The following is a 19,535-nucleotide window of genomic DNA, read 5'->3' as shown; positions in this document are numbered from 1 at the left end:
ACATTGACCCTTCCAAAGACTATTTATTTCGATCGTTGCAGAATGCTCTCTGTGAGATACACTTCACATTGGAACAGAGTATCCGAAATTGACTTGATTCGTTCTTGGCCTCAAAAGATGAGCAGTTCTTTTGGCTCTGAATTCATATGTTACCAGGAAGATGGGAAAATGTCATAACTGACAATGACCAATAATTGGAATAAATTTATTTTGTACAAATGTTTAAAAATAAAAGCTAAAAATTTTAAAAAAATCCTCATTTTTAAGTCATATAACCAATATATTATTTTGAATAGATGGCTTCTCTCTAAATTCCACAGCAACACCATATAACTTTGAACAAACATTTTTAAAACAATTTGAATGTAGGATACATAAACTTCTATGTAACTTCAATAGCCTATTAAATGATTTGCTTGTGTCAAGGTTTATATTTATAGTATGGAATCAACTAAAAAAATAAAAAAGTAATTAAATATATGAATACAAAAACACTTAAAGTACACATAATACTATACATACTTATATTTTATATAACGACCTTAAACATATAAAAACAAAAATATTAAAATCTTGTATTTAATCATAAACTGTATTTCATTCACTATGCAAACTGTTAAGTAAAGGTCAAAAGGAATACTATTCATAAAGTTTATCATTCATCATTAAGTTTAAATGCATGATATTAAAATAATATATATCAAGCTTTAAAACTACATAGTTGTTTTCATTTCATAATTTATTTAGATTTATTTTAATATTGCTGTTTAATGAGGACAACTGCATACTAGTTGAAGTTTTATTTATTTAAGTTCCATGCAATTAAATTTCTTGTTTATTTAAAGCTTTTTAAGTCTTTATAAATAAAAAATGGAAAAATAAATTTCATATTATACTAAATACTTAATTTAATACTGCTATTTGTCAGCTTAAATATTTCCACACTCGCTTCATTTGCCCAACATCTAACTAATGATGCAAAATTTTCTTAAATTGTTTAAATTTGCTTTTCCTGTTCTTAGTAAATTTTTTTTTTTTTGTTCTCTTCTTAAAAATTTAATAATCTTCTTTATTTATATTCGTAATTCAAATAACAATTCCACATCATTTGGTAATAAGTAATCCAGAACAAAAATGAGAAAATATTAGAGACAAAAGAAAAGCAAGTCAGGGTGGAAGAAATCTAAGAATACATACAATAATGCTAACAATTTGTTACGTGTAAATACTAAAATACTAAACCAAAAAAAAATAATAATAATCCTTAGAAATATTTAAACAAATCCTTAAACAAAATACAAAAGAAGTTTGCAGAAAATGAGAAAACAAGTAGATTAGTTAAGTTATAAAGAATATTCCCAGAAATGTATTCGTATTAAAATTTATGTTTAATGAATTAGTTATGTACAATATATAGATAATGAAATATTTTTCTGTCAAAAATTCTTGGAATAAGAAACAAAAAGTACCAAAAAAAAATTAACAAAAAAACTAAATATTCTTAAAAAAAAATTAATTCTTTAAAAACTCAAGTTTGATTTAAACACATTTAAAAATATATATTTTATACACCTTATATCTTTAGCTATATTTCCTAAAATTTTTATAAATTCTCTGCCATTTTAATACAAATTCTGCAAACGCCAAAATCACCTTTGGGATGTTCAAAGAGCAACAAACTTATTTAGAAAATCCTGTGAGGCATACTATCCAAAATGTTCGTTGTAAATTCAATTCATTATCAAAAATGCGACATTACCACAACATATAATTGTATTTAAATGATTTGCAACAAATTTTTTTTTTTTCAACAAAAAAAATAAAATAAACTTAAAATATGCACAGAGACAGAGTAAGATAAAGGGTGTTGCAAAATGTTTTGTAATATTAACACTGAATTTGTATTCCAGGGTGCATTACAGTTTAGCTCTTTTTGTATATCTATCAGTATTTTTGCAACAGAACTATACAAATATACCAACTCAAACACATTGTTATGTGCCCAAAATAATACTAGTTGCTATTCCTGTTATCAGTTCAGAAACATATGTATGTTTAATGGACGTATGTATGACTTCAAAATTTCATTTATATTTTATTTTGAAACATTTCTACAAAATAAATTTATTCAAAGTATTGGCAACATATGGATTCCAAGCCAAAAGAAGTGTTCATCTTTAAAGGCCAGGAACGAATCAAGCCAATACACAATGGGGCAGAATAAAAATGTTTTGGAAATAAATCTGGCATTTCTAAACCGATCGGGTTAATATTAGACGTGGGCGCACCCAAGGAGTAATCGAGTTTGAATTATTAACGGACGGCGCTATGTAGGGTACCTTCGACATGTAACATTTTTAAACACGTGCCATTTTTTTGTGTTTCCTATCCGAGTTGAAAGATTTTTATATTTATCTAGGTCTAGAAAAAACATCTTACATCTTAAATTTCCAAGTTATAGGCATTTCAAAATTGAAATTTTAAAAGTTAGTCATACCTTGGTCAGCTCTTTAAAAAATTTAGGTCGTACTTTTGGATTGAATGGACTCGAATTTTATTTTTGTTAGTACGACAACTAAATTACAATAATATGCAAAAGATTTCAGAGCAATATCAATTATGGATCAAAAAATAAACGATTTTCAATTTAAAAATTAAAAAAATAGCAGATTTTTGCTGTTTTTTGGACGAAAAAGTGAAGAATATATTCTGTAAGGTATCTTTACTGAGAACATTTTCGTATAAAAAAGATGTCTTATTTATCAAACACGTCGCTCCTATGCCCTTCGGAATTTGACCTATTTTTTATTAAATTTTCAAATTTGGGCTACATGTTCTAAAATCCCAAAGCTGGGATCAGAAAACGGAAAGCAGTATTGGAAACTTTGATTTATTCTCTATTTATTCCCAAAGTATTTTCTCAGAAGCAAAAGAAATGGGCACAATTGTAAAAAAATACCATTTTTGGGATTTTAGCTCCAATTTTTAGGAATTGCGGGATTCCCTTTGACCTTGTGACAAGTGTTTTTGCATTTTGTTATTTAGAATGATAAATTTAAAAAATTTTGTAAATTTCATTGAGTTTTGTTAATAAATAAAGATTTAATTACATATTACATATTTATTGAGTTTCTAAAACTAAAATTTGTATCAAAATTATAATAGGATTGCAAATATTAGGAAAAATTTATCCACATTTATTCCGAGCTATTCTTTTGTGTTTAGATATGTTAATTTTTGATTTTATAAAAAAATTTCTAGTCAATATTTCAATTTGATTCAAAAATATGCCAAATTAAAACTCCGTCCTTCAAAAATATTGCACTTTTTCATAATATAAAATTTTAAAAAATTTGCTTAATATTTTATTCAACACCAAGTCAATGGTTTTGACATTTTATTCTAAAATATGAAAAAGTGCAATATTTTTATAGGATGGAGTTTTAAAGTGGCCAATATTTGAATCTAATTGAGATAGTGACTTGAAATTTTGTTTGTATTCAAATCTTTGAAATCGGATGGGAAACAAAAAAATGGCACGGTTTAAACATTTTACATTTCGAAGGTACCCTATTTTTGAAACCCCATAGCGCCGCCCCTGGAACCTGTGGAGCCCGAATACTCTTTGGCTATGCCCATGTCAAATTTTATCCTGACCGAACCAGCCGTTTAGTTATGCCCGATTTATTTCCAAAAAAATGTTGATTCTGCCCCACTATGAAGAAAGGCCATATTGCGTCGGTGCTCCTCCGAATCACTAGATTTTTTTTTTTCATTTATTTTATTTCTTAAAAATGTAGAGTATGATTATAAACTTGAAATAGAGAATCACTAGAGTTAGATACCCTACTGTCACCAATAATCACCTTCGCCCTCTCCTGTACGCGGCACAGAGTGATTTTTGTGTCAAAAACCCTATTTTTCGATCACTCAATTTCAAAAATCAAATGATGCAGTTTTGTAGAGAAATGTTTAAAGATGAAATGTGCATTTATAGTTTTTAGAAAAATTGTATTTTATTTTTAAAAAATTTAAGTAAAGTCCATGCAAGGATGTTAAGCAAAAATTTACTTATATTTTCACGCAAGTCAGTGTTTTATAAATGTATAATTTTCCTGATAATACAATTTACCTTTAACATATTTGAAAAATATAGCATTTCTCCATAAATACAAAAAAAAATATGGGGATATCATAAACCGTTCAGAAGATATGGCCATATCTATAATCCTCTAAAAAATTATTTTATTTTTGATTTTCCATGGAAAAAATAATAATGTAGCCCCACTTTCCCCCAAGCTGTTGTTTTAATAAAATGAAAGGGAGTGTCTTGCTTCTATTAAAAAAACATAGTTCTTTTCGGAACAGTATGAAAACTTAACATTTTTTGTCGAATAATAAACGAAATATCAAAAACAATTCTAATCTATGTATGGGTTTCGTGGGCGGTGGGCATGGCCGATTTTATTGAAACTCGGCATGCGTTCTTCTTTTGTTTCAAAAAATATATGTACCAAATTTCTAGACTTTTACTTGGATAGGAAAAATTTTATGCGAAAAAATCCATTTGGACTGTATGGGCAGTGGGCGTTGGGCGTGGTCGATTTTGATAAAATTTTATTTTTTTCTTAGTTTGGTCCATATAATTCTCTGTGCCAAATTTCAGCGCTCTACGACTACTCCTTATAATTTTTGCCAAAAAATGTATGAAGCCATCCCCTGTGCACCGGCCTATACATGAGAGTTGTATTCAACTTTCAGTTGGATATAGGTGTTCTAAATAGTGAGGAAATCAGATGAGGGGAAGTAATTCCTACACCGTTTCAGAAATCCGAGACACTTGAATACTTATTTCGACACTGGAAAAATGTGTTTAGACCAGATGACATCACAATATATTCTCATGCCCTGAACATCAAAAGCGTCAGATTCCACAATATTTACAATATTTAGTTGGTTGATTTTTACATAAATATAGATGAAGCGACATGATCTGTCGTTCTTCAACAAGCAACACTAAGTATTGCGATCGTTGAAAGCGATCCCATTCAGAGATTTTCACAAGCTCCCTATTAAGGGAATCATTCATGTTTTGCCTCATTACCCCAATCTCCAACAAACTTTGTCTATAACTGAATGATTATGAATGACAAATGATGCTGTCATCTGCATAAAAATATATAGGGTTGGAAGTTTGACGTAGAAGGTCGTTTAGGAAAATAAGGAATAGAGAAGGAGAATAAACGAAGCCTTGCGGTACCTCTGAATTTATCTTAAATGAGATGCCATCTATAACAACTCGTATAGTGCGATCTCTGAGAAAGTTCGATTTAAATAGAGAGAAGTTATTGCCGACAACAAAAGCAATATGTTGGGAAGTAAAGATATAAAATCAGATAAAAAAAGTATTATTGCAGATACATACTTTTCAATTTCAACTTGTGAAGTGTTTATCTACATATATATATAAAAATGAAATGGTCCATGTATGTAATGTCATCACGTGAGAACGGCTGGAGCGATTTGGCTGATTTTTTTTATTCGATTCAAAATTTTCAGGAGATGGTTTGTAAAGAAAAAATTCAAAAATTCCGGGTAAAACTCGTTTTTTTTTTTTGAGTCCTGTCAACTGTAATAAAACAGCTCCCTAAAGTATGCAGTACAAATTTAGATATTTTATTTGCAAATAATAAGAACAGGCAGGTGAAGAACTAACATTAGTAAATGCTACCGGGCGAAGCCGGGTGCGGTCAACTAGTTTACAATAAATATAATGTATTTTTCCTCAAACTTCAAATATTTTTTAGGCTTAACATCTACTTAGTAACATACCCTTTGCCTGCATATATAATTATTTTAACAACACTGTTACTATATATTATTTTTTTGCCCTAAACTCACACAGACTCTAATACATGTAGATAGATATAAGTATTGCAACTATGTTTGGATATTTTATTTCAATTTAAAAGTTTAAATGAGTTTTTGTACCTTTCATACTCCAGAGGGTTAAAAGTTGGTTGTAACACTCTACTATTAATTCCACTACAAGTATGTTTAACATGGTGTTGGTTTATAAATGTAATAAAAATATGCACATAGATACTTGTACATACCAATACATAGAAACCTTTATATGAAATAGATGTGGGATCCAAAGGTGAATATTAAAGATCTAGTGCAGCTTATACACACATATTTTCCAAAAAAAAACCACAAAAAATATTTAATTTTGTTGATTTTTTTTTTGCACATTTATCACAACCAATGATGATACAAATACTGATGTTGATGATGATGAATAAGATACATGCTTAAATATCTATTTGTCCAGGTTTTTATATGAAATATTCCTTTTTGTGGTTTACTGCTACATATTTTTTTCGAGAAAATTGAATAACATATTATATTTTTATTTGTATATTTTTTTTCTCTAAAGAAATAACTTTTGCTTAGTCTAGGTAAGTGGGATGATTGATAAGTAAACAAATAATGAGAAAAGTTTTATTTTTTAAGCTTGCTGGGGATTTGTGGAAATTTGTGTTAAATTGTTGGAATTTAAGTTATTGAAATTGATATAAGGCGGCATGAAATTGAAGCCTGGCATTTTGTTATATAATATTTAATTAAAAATAAAACACAATTTGAAATTATACACATAAAAGTGTAAAAAAATATAGCTTAGACGTGTTTCTATAAAATCTATATTAAAATTTCCACCAATATTTGGATATAAGAGCCTCCAAAACTTTTCGATAACTTTTCTCCTAACCCCCGAAAGTATACTGGCTTAAATTATTTCTTATTTGCTTACCTTGATGCTTAAGCAGTAATGTCTTGTAAAATATTTATTTTTATCTTCATACTTGTTCAATTCATTTTCGTTTTATTTCTATATCTCTCTATCTTTCTCTCTCTCTTTACTTAGAGAAAGATTTAAGCAAAATAAATACATACATAAATACTCTGTGATAAATGTTACTAAACGGTTTGGTTATACAAAAAAGGATTATTGTTAAAAGGATAAAATTATTTTTAAATTAAACTTTATAATAACAACCAGAAGGACATGAACGACAAGAGCGTTTTTGTAAAGTAAAATATACATTTAAACCACAATGTTTTTAATTTTGCCCCCTTTTTTTTGGTACAAATTTTCTCATTAGCAAATACAACTTCTTTTCCAGCTAAATAAAAGGTTTTGTAAAGGTTAAATTGTAACATTATTCTTAATATATTTAATAAGTAGAATGTGTAAAGAAAACTGCAAAATAAATAAATTATTTTTAGAACATTAACACAAATATTTTCCGAAGTGAATAATCCTTAGGATTGGCATATTGGCAAAAATATTATGGCAGTTTGACATGAAAATATACAAACTTCCAAATTACTAAAATACAATACAGAAATATAAATGTACATAAAGATTTCTTTGCCAAATTTTAATTAATAGTTTGTTTGTAATATATCCTTTTTAAATATTAGGGTGCTTCCCCGCAAACCTTTCCTGGCTCTGGCTATTCTTAACCAACTACTCTTACTCTGACCTAAAAGATTTTGGAGATTTTTTTAAATTTCGTGCAAAAATCTTTTTGGTCTTAAGAATTCCCATGTCCCTTTAAAAGTTGTGAAACGCCCTAATATGTATCCGACATATTTATATTTAGAATAGACATATTTATTAATTAATATTAAGCAACCATTTTAATATTATAATCAGGACACTCCCATATTGTTACTAAGGAACTTTTTTGTACCACCTTAAATGATTAATAGAAATATCATTTAAATAATATTTTTTTATCATCTATAGCAAATCGTATATATAATATTTAAAGGGCAGAATTAATTTAATTAAATATAATCTCAGTTCTACACCATTTTTAACAGTAATTCGGAAAAAAACAATTGTAAATGAGATGTTTCATTTGATATTCAAAAAACCTAATTTAAAATTAGAATTTTCAGTTGATATTAAGAAAATAACAACTAATAATGAGAATTTTCATTTGAAATTCGGGGAAAAAACCATTAATAATGAGAATTGTCATTTATAATTCGGAAAAAAAAACAATTGAAAATTAGAATTTTTATTTAAATTCAAAGAAACTCAATTCAAAATAAGATTTTTTGTTTGAAATTCAGAAAATTTCAATTAAAAATTAGAGTTTTCATTCAGAAAAAACTAATTATTAATGAAAATTTTCATTTAAAAATCGGAAAAGAAAAATTTAATTGAAGATAAGAATTTTCATTTGAAATTCAGAAAAGAACAAATGAAAATGAGAAGAAAATAATAGAAAATGAGAATTTTAAGAGAAATATTTATTTAAAGTTTTAAAGAAATACTAAATATTTAAAAAGTTTTGAGAATTTGGACAATTTCAATTGTTCTTTTATGAATTTCAAATAAAAATTCTCATTTTCAAATTTTCTTTTCCGAATTATAAGTGAAAATTCTCATTATCAATTATTATTTTCCGAATTTGGAATTAAAAATCTCGTTTTCAATTGGGATTTTCTGAATATCAAATGAAAAATCTCAATTCCAATTGATCTTTTCTGAATTGAATTGAAAAGTTCTCATTTTCAATTGATGAAGGTGTAGTTCAGTTCTAGTTCAGTTCTAGTTCTAGTTCAGTTCTAGTTCAGTTCTAGTTCAGTTCTAGTTCAGTTCTAGTTCAGTTCTAGTTCAGTTCTAGTTCAGTTCTAGTTCAGTTCTAGTTCAGTTCTAGTTCAGTTCTAGTTCAGTTCTAGTTCAGTTCTAGTTCAGTTCTAGTTCAGTTCTAGTTCAGTTCTAGTTCAGTTCTAGTTCAGTTCTAGTTCAGTTCTAGTTCAGTTCTAGTTCAGTTCTAGTTCAGTTCTAGTTCAGTTCTAGTTCAGTTCTAGTTCAGTTCTAGTTCAGTTCTAGTTCAGTTCTAGTTCAGTTCTAGTTCAGTTCTAGTTCAGTTCTAGTTCAGTTCTAGTTCAGTTCTAGTTCAGTTCTAGTTCAGTTCTAGTTCAGTTCTAGTTCAGTTCTAGTTCAGTTCTAGTTCAGTTCTAGTTCAGTTCTAGTTCAGTTCTAGTTCAGTTCTAGTTCAGTTCTAGTTCAGTTCTAGTTCAGTTCTAGTTCAGTTCTAGTTCAGTTCTAGTTCAGTTCTAGTTCAGTTCTAGTTCAGTTCTAGTTCAGTTCTAGTTCAGTTCTAGTTCAGTTCTAGTTCAGTTCTAGTTCAGTTCTAGTTCAGTTCTAGTTCAGTTCTAGTTCAGTTCTAGTTCAGTTCTAGTTCAGTTCTAGTTCAGTTCTAGTTTAGTTCTAGTTTAGTTCTAGTTCAGTTCTAGTTCAGTTCTAGTTCAGTTCTAGTTCAGTTCTAGTTCAGTTCTAGTTCAGTTCTAGTTCAGTTCTAGTTCAGTTCTAGTTCAGTTCTAGTTCAGTTCTAGTTCAGTTCTAGTTCAGTTCTAGTTCAGTTCTAGTTCAGTTCTAGTTCAGTTCTAGTTCAGTTCTAGTTCAGTTCTAGTTCAGTTCTAGTTCAGTTCTAGTTCAGTTCTAGTTCAGTTCTAGTTCAGTTCTAGTTCAGTTCTAGTTCAGTTCTAGTTCAGTTCTAGTTCAGTTCTAGTTCAGTTCTAGTTCAGTTCTAGTTCAGTTCTAGTTCAGTTCTAGTTCAGTTCTAGTTCAGTTCTAGTTCAGTTCTAGTTCAGTTCTAGTTCAGTTCTAGTTCAGTTCTAGTTCAGTTCTAGTTCAGTTCTAGTTCAGTTCTAGTTCAGTTCTAGTTCAGTTCTAGTTCAGTTCTAGTTCAGTTCTAGTTCAGTTCTAGTTCAGTTCTAGTTCAGTTCTAGTTCAGTTCTAGTTCAGTTCTAGTTCAGTTCTAGTTCAGTTCTAGTTCAGTTCTAGTTCAGTTCTAGTTCAGTTCTAGTTCAGTTCTAGTTCAGTTCTAGTTCAGTTCTAGTTCAGTTCTAGTTCAGTTCTAGTTCAGTTCTAGTTCAGTTCTAGTTCAGTTCTAGTTCAGTTCTAGTTCAGTTCTAGTTCAGTTCTAGTTCAGTTCTAGTTCAGTTCTAGTTCAGTTCTAGTTCAGTTCTAGTTCAGTTCTAGTTCAGTTCTAGTTCAGTTCTAGTTCAGTTCTAGTTCAGTTCTAGTTCAGTTCTAGTTCAGTTCTAGTTCAGTTCTAGTTCAGTTCTAGTTCAGTTCTAGTTCAGTTCTAGTTCAGTTCTAGTTCAGTTCTAGTTCAGTTCTAGTTCAGTTCTAGTTCAGTTCTAGTTCAGTTCTAGTTCAGTTCTAGTTCAGTTCTAGTTCAGTTCTAGTTCAGTTCTAGTTCAGTTCTAGTTCAGTTCTAGTTCAGTTCTAGTTCAGTTCTAGTTCAGTTCTAGTTCAGTTCTAGTTCAGTTCTAGTTCAGTTCTAGTTCAGTTCTAGTTCAGTTCTAGTTCAGTTCTAGTTCAGTTCTAGTTCAGTTCTAGTTCAGTTCTAGTTCAGTTCTAGTTCAGTTCTAGTTCTAGTTCAGTTCTAGTTCAGTTCTAGTTCAGTTCTAGTTCAGTTCTAGTTCTAGTTCAGTTCTAGTTCTAGTTCAGTTCTAGTTCAGTTCTAGTTCAGTTCTAGTTCAGTTCTAGTTCAGTTCTAGTTAAGTTCTAGTTCAGTTCTAGTTCAGTTCTAGTTCAGTTCTAGTTCAGTTCTAGTTCAGTTCTAGTTCAGTTCTAGTTCAGTTCTAGTTCAGTTCTAGTTCAGTTCTAGTTCAGTTCTAGTTCAGTTCTAGTTCAGTTCTAGTTCAGTTCTAGTTCAGTTCTAGTTCAGTTCTAGTTCAGTTCTAGTTCAGTTCTAGTTCAGTTCTAGTTCAGTTCTAGTTCAGTTCTAGTTCAGTTCTAGTTCAGTTCTAGTTCAGTTCTAGTTCAGTTCTAGTTCAGTTCTAGTTCAGTTCTAGTTCAGTTCTAGTTCAGTTCTAGTTCAGTTCTAGTTCAGTTCTAGTTCAGTTCTAGTTCAGTTCTAGTTCAGTTCTAGTTCAGTTCTAGTTCAGTTCTAGTTCAGTTCTAGTTCAGTTCTAGTTCAGTTCTAGTTCAGTTCTAGTTCAGTTCTAGTTCAGTTCTAGTTCAGTTCTAGTTCAGTTCTAGTTCAGTTCTAGTTCAGTTCTAGTTCAGTTCTAGTTCAGTTCTAGTTCAGTTCTAGTTCAGTTCTAGTTCAGTTCTAGTTCAGTTCTAGTTCAGTTCTAGTTCAGTTCTAGTTCAGTTCTAGTTCAGTTCTAGTTCAGTTCTAGTTCAGTTCTAGTTCAGTTCTAGTTCAGTTCTAGTTCAGTTCTAGTTCAGTTCTAGTTCAGTTCTAGTTCAGTTCTAGTTCAGTTCTAGTTCAGTTCTAGTTCAGTTCTAGTTCAGTTCTAGTTCAGTTCTAGTTCAGTTCTAGTTCAGTTCTAGTTCAGTTCTAGTTCAGTTCTAGTTCAGTTCTAGTTCAGTTCTAGTTCAGTTCTAGTTCAGTTCTAGTTCAGTTCTAGTTCAGTTCTAGTTCAGTTCTAGTTCAGTTCTAGTTCAGTTCTAGTTCAGTTCTAGTTCAGTTCTAGTTCAGTTCTAGTTCAGTTCTAGTTCAGTTCTAGTTCAGTTCTAGTTCAGTTCTAGTTCAGTTCTAGTTCAGTTCTAGTTCAGTTCTAGTTCAGTTCTAGTTCAGTTCTAGTTCAGTAAAATCAAACTAAAATTGAAATTCCCTTACCCTTATTGAATCATTTAATTTAGATTGTGATTTAGCATAGTCTTGACGAATTTAATTGGTTTTATTTCAAAGGATACCAGCCAAAATTGTATTCATAAGTTAAAAAAAAAAACTGAATTTAAAAAAGCCCTTATCATTGTTATATCATTACGCTTGATTTATTTAAATATATTCGTTTCTTTTCATTAAATAATGCTTTTTATTTAGTCAATATTTAATTAAATCAAAACAACTCCAAACAATTGGCAGACAAAATTAAAAAAAAAAATTATTTAAAAATACAAATGATATGAAAACAATTTACAAGCGTGTGTTTATATTCAATTGTAAACTAAGAAGATATAAAACAAAATTCAGTTTATTAACAAATTATTGCTCATAAGTAGCTTAGTTATGAAAAAATATGAATATTTATTTTAAAATAAAACAATGTAGAAATGTTATTAGAAAATACTAAATAAAAAACTATTAAAAACTTCGGAATTTAAAAATGTTGATTAAATAATAGCTTTGAAAAACCAATTAAAATCTTTGAAGTGAAAACAAATTTAAAAATTCTTAGAAAATAAATGTTTATTTTTATGAAATTTTTGCAAAACTGTTTGACAAGTCATCAAAGCTTACTATAATACAAGTGAAATTATATTTGATGGTTTTATTTGAAATGCGTTATTTCAAATGAATTGTGTTGTGATCAACCATCCATCTCTGGTTGTTTGGTTGAGAAATGTAACCCATCAATTATAATTAAAAGCAATTGTATGCATCACTCTATTCAAATGTACATGGTCATTCAGCAGTAGCTCATCCTCCTGTCCTTGCCGTGTGAAACAATCAAACAGTAATTAACTCTCTTATTCTTTGTTTTATTTTATTTTTATTTTTTTTAAATACAACAATACATACTAGCAACCTCATACTTGCTGTTTTACTTAAATTTTTCCATTCATTTCTATTCTGTTTTATATTTTTGCAGACAATCATACGCGAGATGAATCGTTTGGGCATGATGGTGGATTTGTCACACGTTTCAACGGGCACCATGCGTGACGCTTTGGAAGTTAGCGAGGCACCTGTGATATTTTCTCACTCATCTGCCTATGAGTTGTGCAATTCGAGCCGTAATGTACAGGATGACATGTTACAATCGATGGCCAAGAATGGTGGCATTATTATGGTTAATTTTTATTCGAGATTTCTTTCGTGTAGTGAAAATTCAACCGTACATGATGCAGTGGGTAAGTAATGAAAATGAAAATAGAGAAAACCATTAAACTGCGAACAAAACAAAAAAAAAGAAAAACCTTGATGATGATGTCGATGAGAAGGGCTACAACAAGGATGATGATTGTGTGTGGACTTCTATAGAGCAGGCAATTAATTTTCAAGTGTTAATGGCTTCAAATCAATATGACATTAAAAGGATGTCCTGTTTACGTAAGTTAAAGTGAGGTTGTGTGGATATTAGCTCGAATCAAGTGGTAAAACAAAATAAGAGCAGATTTTCTAAAATTGTCAAACATTCAATTGTATATAAATTATACAAACCTTTTTTACGAAATTATTTTAAACCCTCTACGTGGCGACTTAATGTGTCTGAAAAGATTAATTACTCCAAAAAGGAATGACTTATGACTTAAAAATGCGGGATTTTTTCAAAATTTTTGTTTTTGATTTGAAACGCTTGTACAATATAAATTTATTCAAAGTATTGGCCATTGTTAGCTATGACCTCCCATCTATCTGGCAGCATATGGATTCCGAGCCAAAAGTACCAGAACCATGGGCCTACCAGGGGCGTGGCAATCCTATTTTTTCGTTTGTGTTCCGATTTCAAAAAAATTACTTAGAAGTTATTCGCATTAAATAAATGTTCATAATTTTTACCCACCCTACTCCAGTTTTTTTGATAACAGCGGATCCAAATATTTTCCTATTTCCTCTTTTTTCATTATTGGACTAACAACAAATGTATGTGTCAAATAAAAAAATAACTGTTTAAAAATAATGACTGAGTCCAAAGTAATACTTTTTAAAAGGCGATTTTTCCCAATTTTTTGGGGGGAAAAAATTTCTAAGAAAATGTATAAAGAATTTATACTTTTTGGAAGCTATAAAAAAAATTAAAATTGTTGATACCGAAGGCACCAGATCCATCCAAAAAACACCTATTTTTCTTATAAAATTCAACTTTAGGGAAAAAATTCTCAAATTGCATAGTCGATATCAAAATATAGTAACTCAGATTAGATGGCCCAATATGTTCTTAATTATGTTGTAAAGGGTTCTGATAGCCCCTAGTCTGGTATAGATATTATGGTCAAAAAACTAAAAAATCATATTTTTTGTTGGGCTCCTGATAACAAAATTTCAAAATTTGTTTTTATTTTTCCATTTTCAATAGAAAAATCTACATATTTGTAAAATTCCATTAAAAAATATTCATAAATAAAAATTTTATTTCAATTTGAAAAATTTGTATCTTGACCAAAACTCAATAAAATGCATTTCGATTTCATGAGTTCCAAATTCAAAACTTAACCCCGTTTAGAAGTTACACATTTATTTCCCTCTATCTTTTTATACCCTACACCACCATAGTGGGGAGGGTATTATGCGTTTGTGCAGATGTTTGTAACGACCAAAATTATTAGTCTAATACCTTAAAGTATACCGATCGACTTAGAATGTTTTTCTGAGTCGATTAAACGATGTCCGTCCGTCCGTCTGGTTGGCTGTCCATGTAAACCTTGCGCGCAGAGTACAGGTCGCAATTTAGAATATATTTCGATAAAATTTGGTGCATATAGTTTTTTCGGCTAAAGGAACAAGCCTGTTGAAACTAGCTGAAATCGGTCCATTATTTCACCTAGCCCCCATACAAATGTCCTTCCGAAATTGGACTTTATGGGTCATAAATGTTTAATTTATAAGTTTTATATATACAAAATTCATGTCACCAAATTTTGTTACGATCGGTCCATAATTAGTCATAGCTCCCATATAGACCCGCTTCCGAAAATCACTTTAACGTGCATAAATCGCTTAAAAATGTTGGTATACACACAAAATTCAACATAGTAAACTTTTATATAGACATAAATCACACGACCTAATTTCATGGTGATCGGTCCATAATTAGTCATAGCCCCCATATAAGGCCCACTTCCGAAAATCACTCAAAAATATAAATTATTGAAATTTTAAAAGAAAAATGTTTTTGCTCTTTTACTTAGTGTAGGGTATTATATGGTCGGGCTTGATCGACCATACTTTCTTACTTGTTGTGATAATGGTATATTACGGTTTCATGTCTAGCCAGATATTCGGGAAATTTTTCCATTTTCATTCGCAATAAATTTAGAAATAATTTTTTTTTAAGCTGCCTAAAAGTATGCTTTAGTTTATAATACTTTAATAGTTTTTTTTGCCTACCTAAACGGTGTTAACAATCATTCCTTGGAAGTTCATAGAAAGTTGTTTATTGAGATCTTAGGTATATTTTTGTAGTTGATTATTTCCTTGAATTTTGAACAGTTTGCTACCTATGGACCTGAACAGGGGAAAAAAGGTAAAAAATCGATTTTTTTTTAAGTTTTTTTGCGATTTTAATCTTGAAGATGAAGTTTTTTTATTTTATATGTTCACAATTTTTGTTCTTTATTACAAGGACTACAACTTTCATAGTTGCCTCAGAGAGTAAATCAAAATTCCGAACTGTTTGCAAGATATGAGCCTGAGAAAATTATCACTTTTTTGCAAAAAAGACACCGAGGCCCAAATCTTTGGGGGCCATAAAAAAAGTACATGACTTTGGGCAAAACTGGGAAACACGGGACTCAAAAAATTACACACGTTGTTATCTGTCTATCTTGAAAAAGTTGCGTTTTTTATCTTAAAAAAATTGTGTTTTTGAATATAGACCTTCGATATACTTTACGGATTCGCAAATGAAAAATTTAGAAATTACAAACCGAATGATAAACTTACCACTCATTGTGTAGAGTATAACAAGTATTAAATATAACTAGGTCAAATACAAATTCCTGCTAACACTTAGACCTTCTCTTTATATATTTTTTTTTGCAAAAAATTTAAAAATTTCCTAAAAAAATCATCTCAATTAATAGTTGCCTTGTCAAATCTCACAAGAATTCATTCGCAATGAATGGCTCAATAACTATATCCGTTTTTCCATAATAAATATAATCTAATTTGTATATTGTCTTTTATCTTTTCTATTTTCATGGTGCTGCTGCTACTTATACAACTTTTTTTTTATTCACGCCAACAAAAATTCATTATTTTATAATGGTACATTGAACTTCATTTAATTTTGCAACCAATTTTCTTATGAAAAATCTTGGGTGAAAACAAAAAAACAAAACCAACTCGAATATTCAATTGCATTATGCAAATTTTCTTGTTGCTGATTCATCTTGAACGCATAACAATCAACTTACTGCAATGTTGCTGATGATATTAAATGATGCTGCTACTGCTGTTTGCTGCATCTATGACTGCTGATTGGTTACGCTGGACTGGCACTTTGCTTGCCTACTTTGCCAACGCTTTTTACACTGTACTGTGTGTGTCAACGTTATTTGGCTGTATTTTTCTGGCAATTTTTATTTCTGCTGCGTTTTTGGTGGGATGGAATATTTATTTCTTGGTTTATTTAACATCATTGCCATCATCATCGTCGCAGCTCATATAAATCACATTAAGCGTGTCGCTGGCATTGATCATGTGGGCCTGGGTGCTGGATACGATGGAATCAATTTGTAAGTAAATGAAATTTATTTATACTTATACTAGCATAAACGTAAGTACGTATGTATGTATGTACATATATTACATCGGTATTAACGTAAATTCTTATTTCAATTTCAATTTTATTTCTGCAACTGTTACGCTATATTCCCCAATGCAACTAACAGTCATATAGACTTACAGACAGATAGACACTCAGACATTCAGAGATCTTTATCTGGAGACTGTTACTTTTTTCATTTCATTTTTTTGTATAACTATGTGATGTGCAATTTTTTTTATTCCTTTAGCCATTTTTAAGTGATTTCATTTTCTGTTTCATCATTCACTTTTAATGGTCTACGATAAATAACGATGAGAAATCAAATCGATTTCCCATGACATTTCATTTAAAAATATTTTAATTGTTGATAATATTTAATTTTTTTTATCTTTTTCTGTTTGTTCTTTTGTAGTTATGTATGTATGTAAGTTTGCTGTGTAATGTCTGTGATTTTATTTGTATTGAATTAATTTCGCGTTGAAATTGTGTTAAAAAATATATGTATTTTCAATCAGTTTCTGGTCACAGTCTCTGTTGACTGTCAGTCAGACATTAACGATGTGCCGGCCAGTAGTTTGTCTTAAATGTTAAACGCTTGATAAGTAAATGGATTTCGTTATTTAAAAAGACTTTTAAAATAAGCAAAAATTTTATAAGGTGCATATAAAAAAAATCATTGTGGCCATTACTCGTACATCACGTCTTTTCTGCTTTTAAATATAATCAATTGCATTGAAATTGAGCTGCTCATTTTGTGATTGTTAAGAAAAAAGCAATACAAAAGATTTCTTAATTATTAACCAACATTAAAGAATACATTATAACAATTTTCTTGTGAAAATATAAAATGAAATATTTCTGCATTCAGTAATTTTAAATAAGCCTGAAAGTATGCAGTTTATTTTGGGGTATCTTTTCTTATTTTATGCATCTACCCAACTAAACAATCGATACTTCGCAAATACGAATAATTCTCGAATATATGTTCGTAAAATAACTGATAATTATACCCTTCGCCATGAGTGGCAGGGGTATATATAAGTTTTTCATTCCGTTTGTAGTTTCTACATTTTTCATTTGCGACCCCACAAGTCGATATAGCCATGCCCGTCTATCCGTCTGTATGTTTAAATCAACTTTCCGTAGCCCCCAAATAACCTGCATCCATGATTCATACATCAATACATATATCTTGAATTCTTCCGGCTCGGTTGATATTTAAAATCGACAAAATCGGCCCACAAATGGCTGAGATATAAGGAAAAAACCGGGACCAACTCGATTTTTAGCCTATTTTTATCTATATCTGGATTACTAAGTCATTAATATAGACAATATGGATATCTAATAATAGATATTACCAAGTCCATTGCAACGATGGAACTAAAAATTTTTAAAAAAAAAAATATTTTTAAGTATAATTTGGTGAAGAGTATATAAGATTCGGCACAGCCGAATATAGTTCTCTTACTTGTTTTTCGATCATGTTTGCAATATCGAATAATTCTATTTTTCAAAAGGTAAATGTAATAAATGAAATGTAATAGTAAACAAATCTCAATCGATATTAACATTGATTAGTCACGAAACTTTGAGACCAACTGAGCGACAAGTTAACTTTTTCTCGATTCTGATAAATACTAAACGAGGATTAAACACATAAACTGTTGTAGAATAGTTATTTGTTTCGATACTTGAGATTTTCAATGTTCCAAAGGTCTAAAATTATTATTCGTCATCTTAAAACCAAATGCTGAAAATTTTACCAAAATCGGATAATGTTTAGATTTTGCTAATTTGAAAATAGTTTAGATGACGGAAAATTCTAGACCTTGGGAACATTGAAAATCAAACAAGTAAGAGAGCTATATTCGGCTGTGCCGAATCTTATATACCCTTCACCAAATTATACTTTAAAATACATTTTTTTAAATATTTTTAGGTAAACAAATTTTTTTTTTTTTTGTTTTTCAAAAATTTTTTTTAAAAAAAGTTTTTTTCAAATTTTTTTAAAAAATTGTTTTTAAATTTTTTTTTTTGAAAAAAAAATAAGAAAAAAAAATTCGGGTCAAAAAATATTTTCCCGATTTTGACCCATTGTAGGTCCAACTTACTATAGCCTTATCTACATCGTTGCAATGGACTTTGAAATATCTATTATTAGATATCCATATTGTCTATATTAATTTGGATCCCGAAGATGTTTGGGGTCTTCAGAAAATTGATTTCAACTAACAGACGGACAGACAGACAGACGGACATGGCTTAATCGACTCCGCTATCTATAAGGATCCAGAATATATATACTTTATAGGGTCGGAAATGAAAAATGTAGAAATTACAAACGGAATGACAAACTTATATATACCCTTCTCACGAAGGTGAAGGGTATAAAAAATGCAAATAGAGCCCACAATAGTAAATATGTACTTATGCATTAAGCAATTCTAAATAAGCCTGAAAATATGCAGTTATTTTTGGATTTGTGATGTTTTGTAACTATTTGTGCCAGAACAAGCTCCTGGGCTCAATTTCATTGAATTTTCTTCAAAATTACGTACCCTCATGGACAGACATACATACTCTTCTCTGAACTATAATATATAACTCTACACTATACTAAATTACAATTGTTTTATTATTAATATTTAAATACTTATTCATTAATGTATTAGTTTTCTATATTATTTTATTTCTACACAATGTATATTGTAATTTTTTTTCCTACAATTGTAATGTAGTTAAGGGTCAACATAAATAAATATATATTCAAATACATAAAATGTTTGTACTGTATGTACACACAAAAAAGAATAAACATAATTTGCCATAACTGACCAATACAGAGTTCAAAAGTTTAACAAACAAAAATAAAACATCCACAACAATTGATTTCAACAAGAGAACAATAAAATACGACTACTTCATACATATGTACAATAAAGAAACAAATGTATGTATAATAGTAATAGTATTTTATTAGTTATAGGGGAATTATTAAGTGCCCTATACTGGCATTAATTATTGATTAACTAGAATATAATCCTTTCCGTCCC

The 19,535-nt window shown here is 29.6% G+C and overlaps 1 protein-coding gene across 1 annotated transcript in view; it reads left to right on the top strand.

Moving 5' to 3' along the window:
- Positions 1–19,535, top strand: part of LOC135951521 (uncharacterized protein DDB_G0283357) — a 256,332-nt gene that overhangs the window by 203,221 nt on the left and 33,576 nt on the right. Inside the window, exons 8-9 of the mRNA XM_065501184.1 lie at positions 12,640–12,901; positions 16,372–16,447. Coding sequence (XP_065357256.1) covers positions 12,640–12,901; positions 16,372–16,447 — 338 coding nt within the window. The remainder of the gene's footprint in view (positions 1–12,639; positions 12,902–16,371; positions 16,448–19,535) is intronic.

Source organism: Calliphora vicina, chromosome 2, assembly GCF_958450345.1.
Source record: "Calliphora vicina chromosome 2, idCalVici1.1, whole genome shotgun sequence".
Taxonomy (NCBI): Eukaryota; Metazoa; Arthropoda; class Insecta; order Diptera; family Calliphoridae; genus Calliphora; species Calliphora vicina.
The sequence above is the reverse complement of the archived record's forward strand: the minus strand, read 5'-3'. Positions and strand labels throughout refer to the sequence as shown.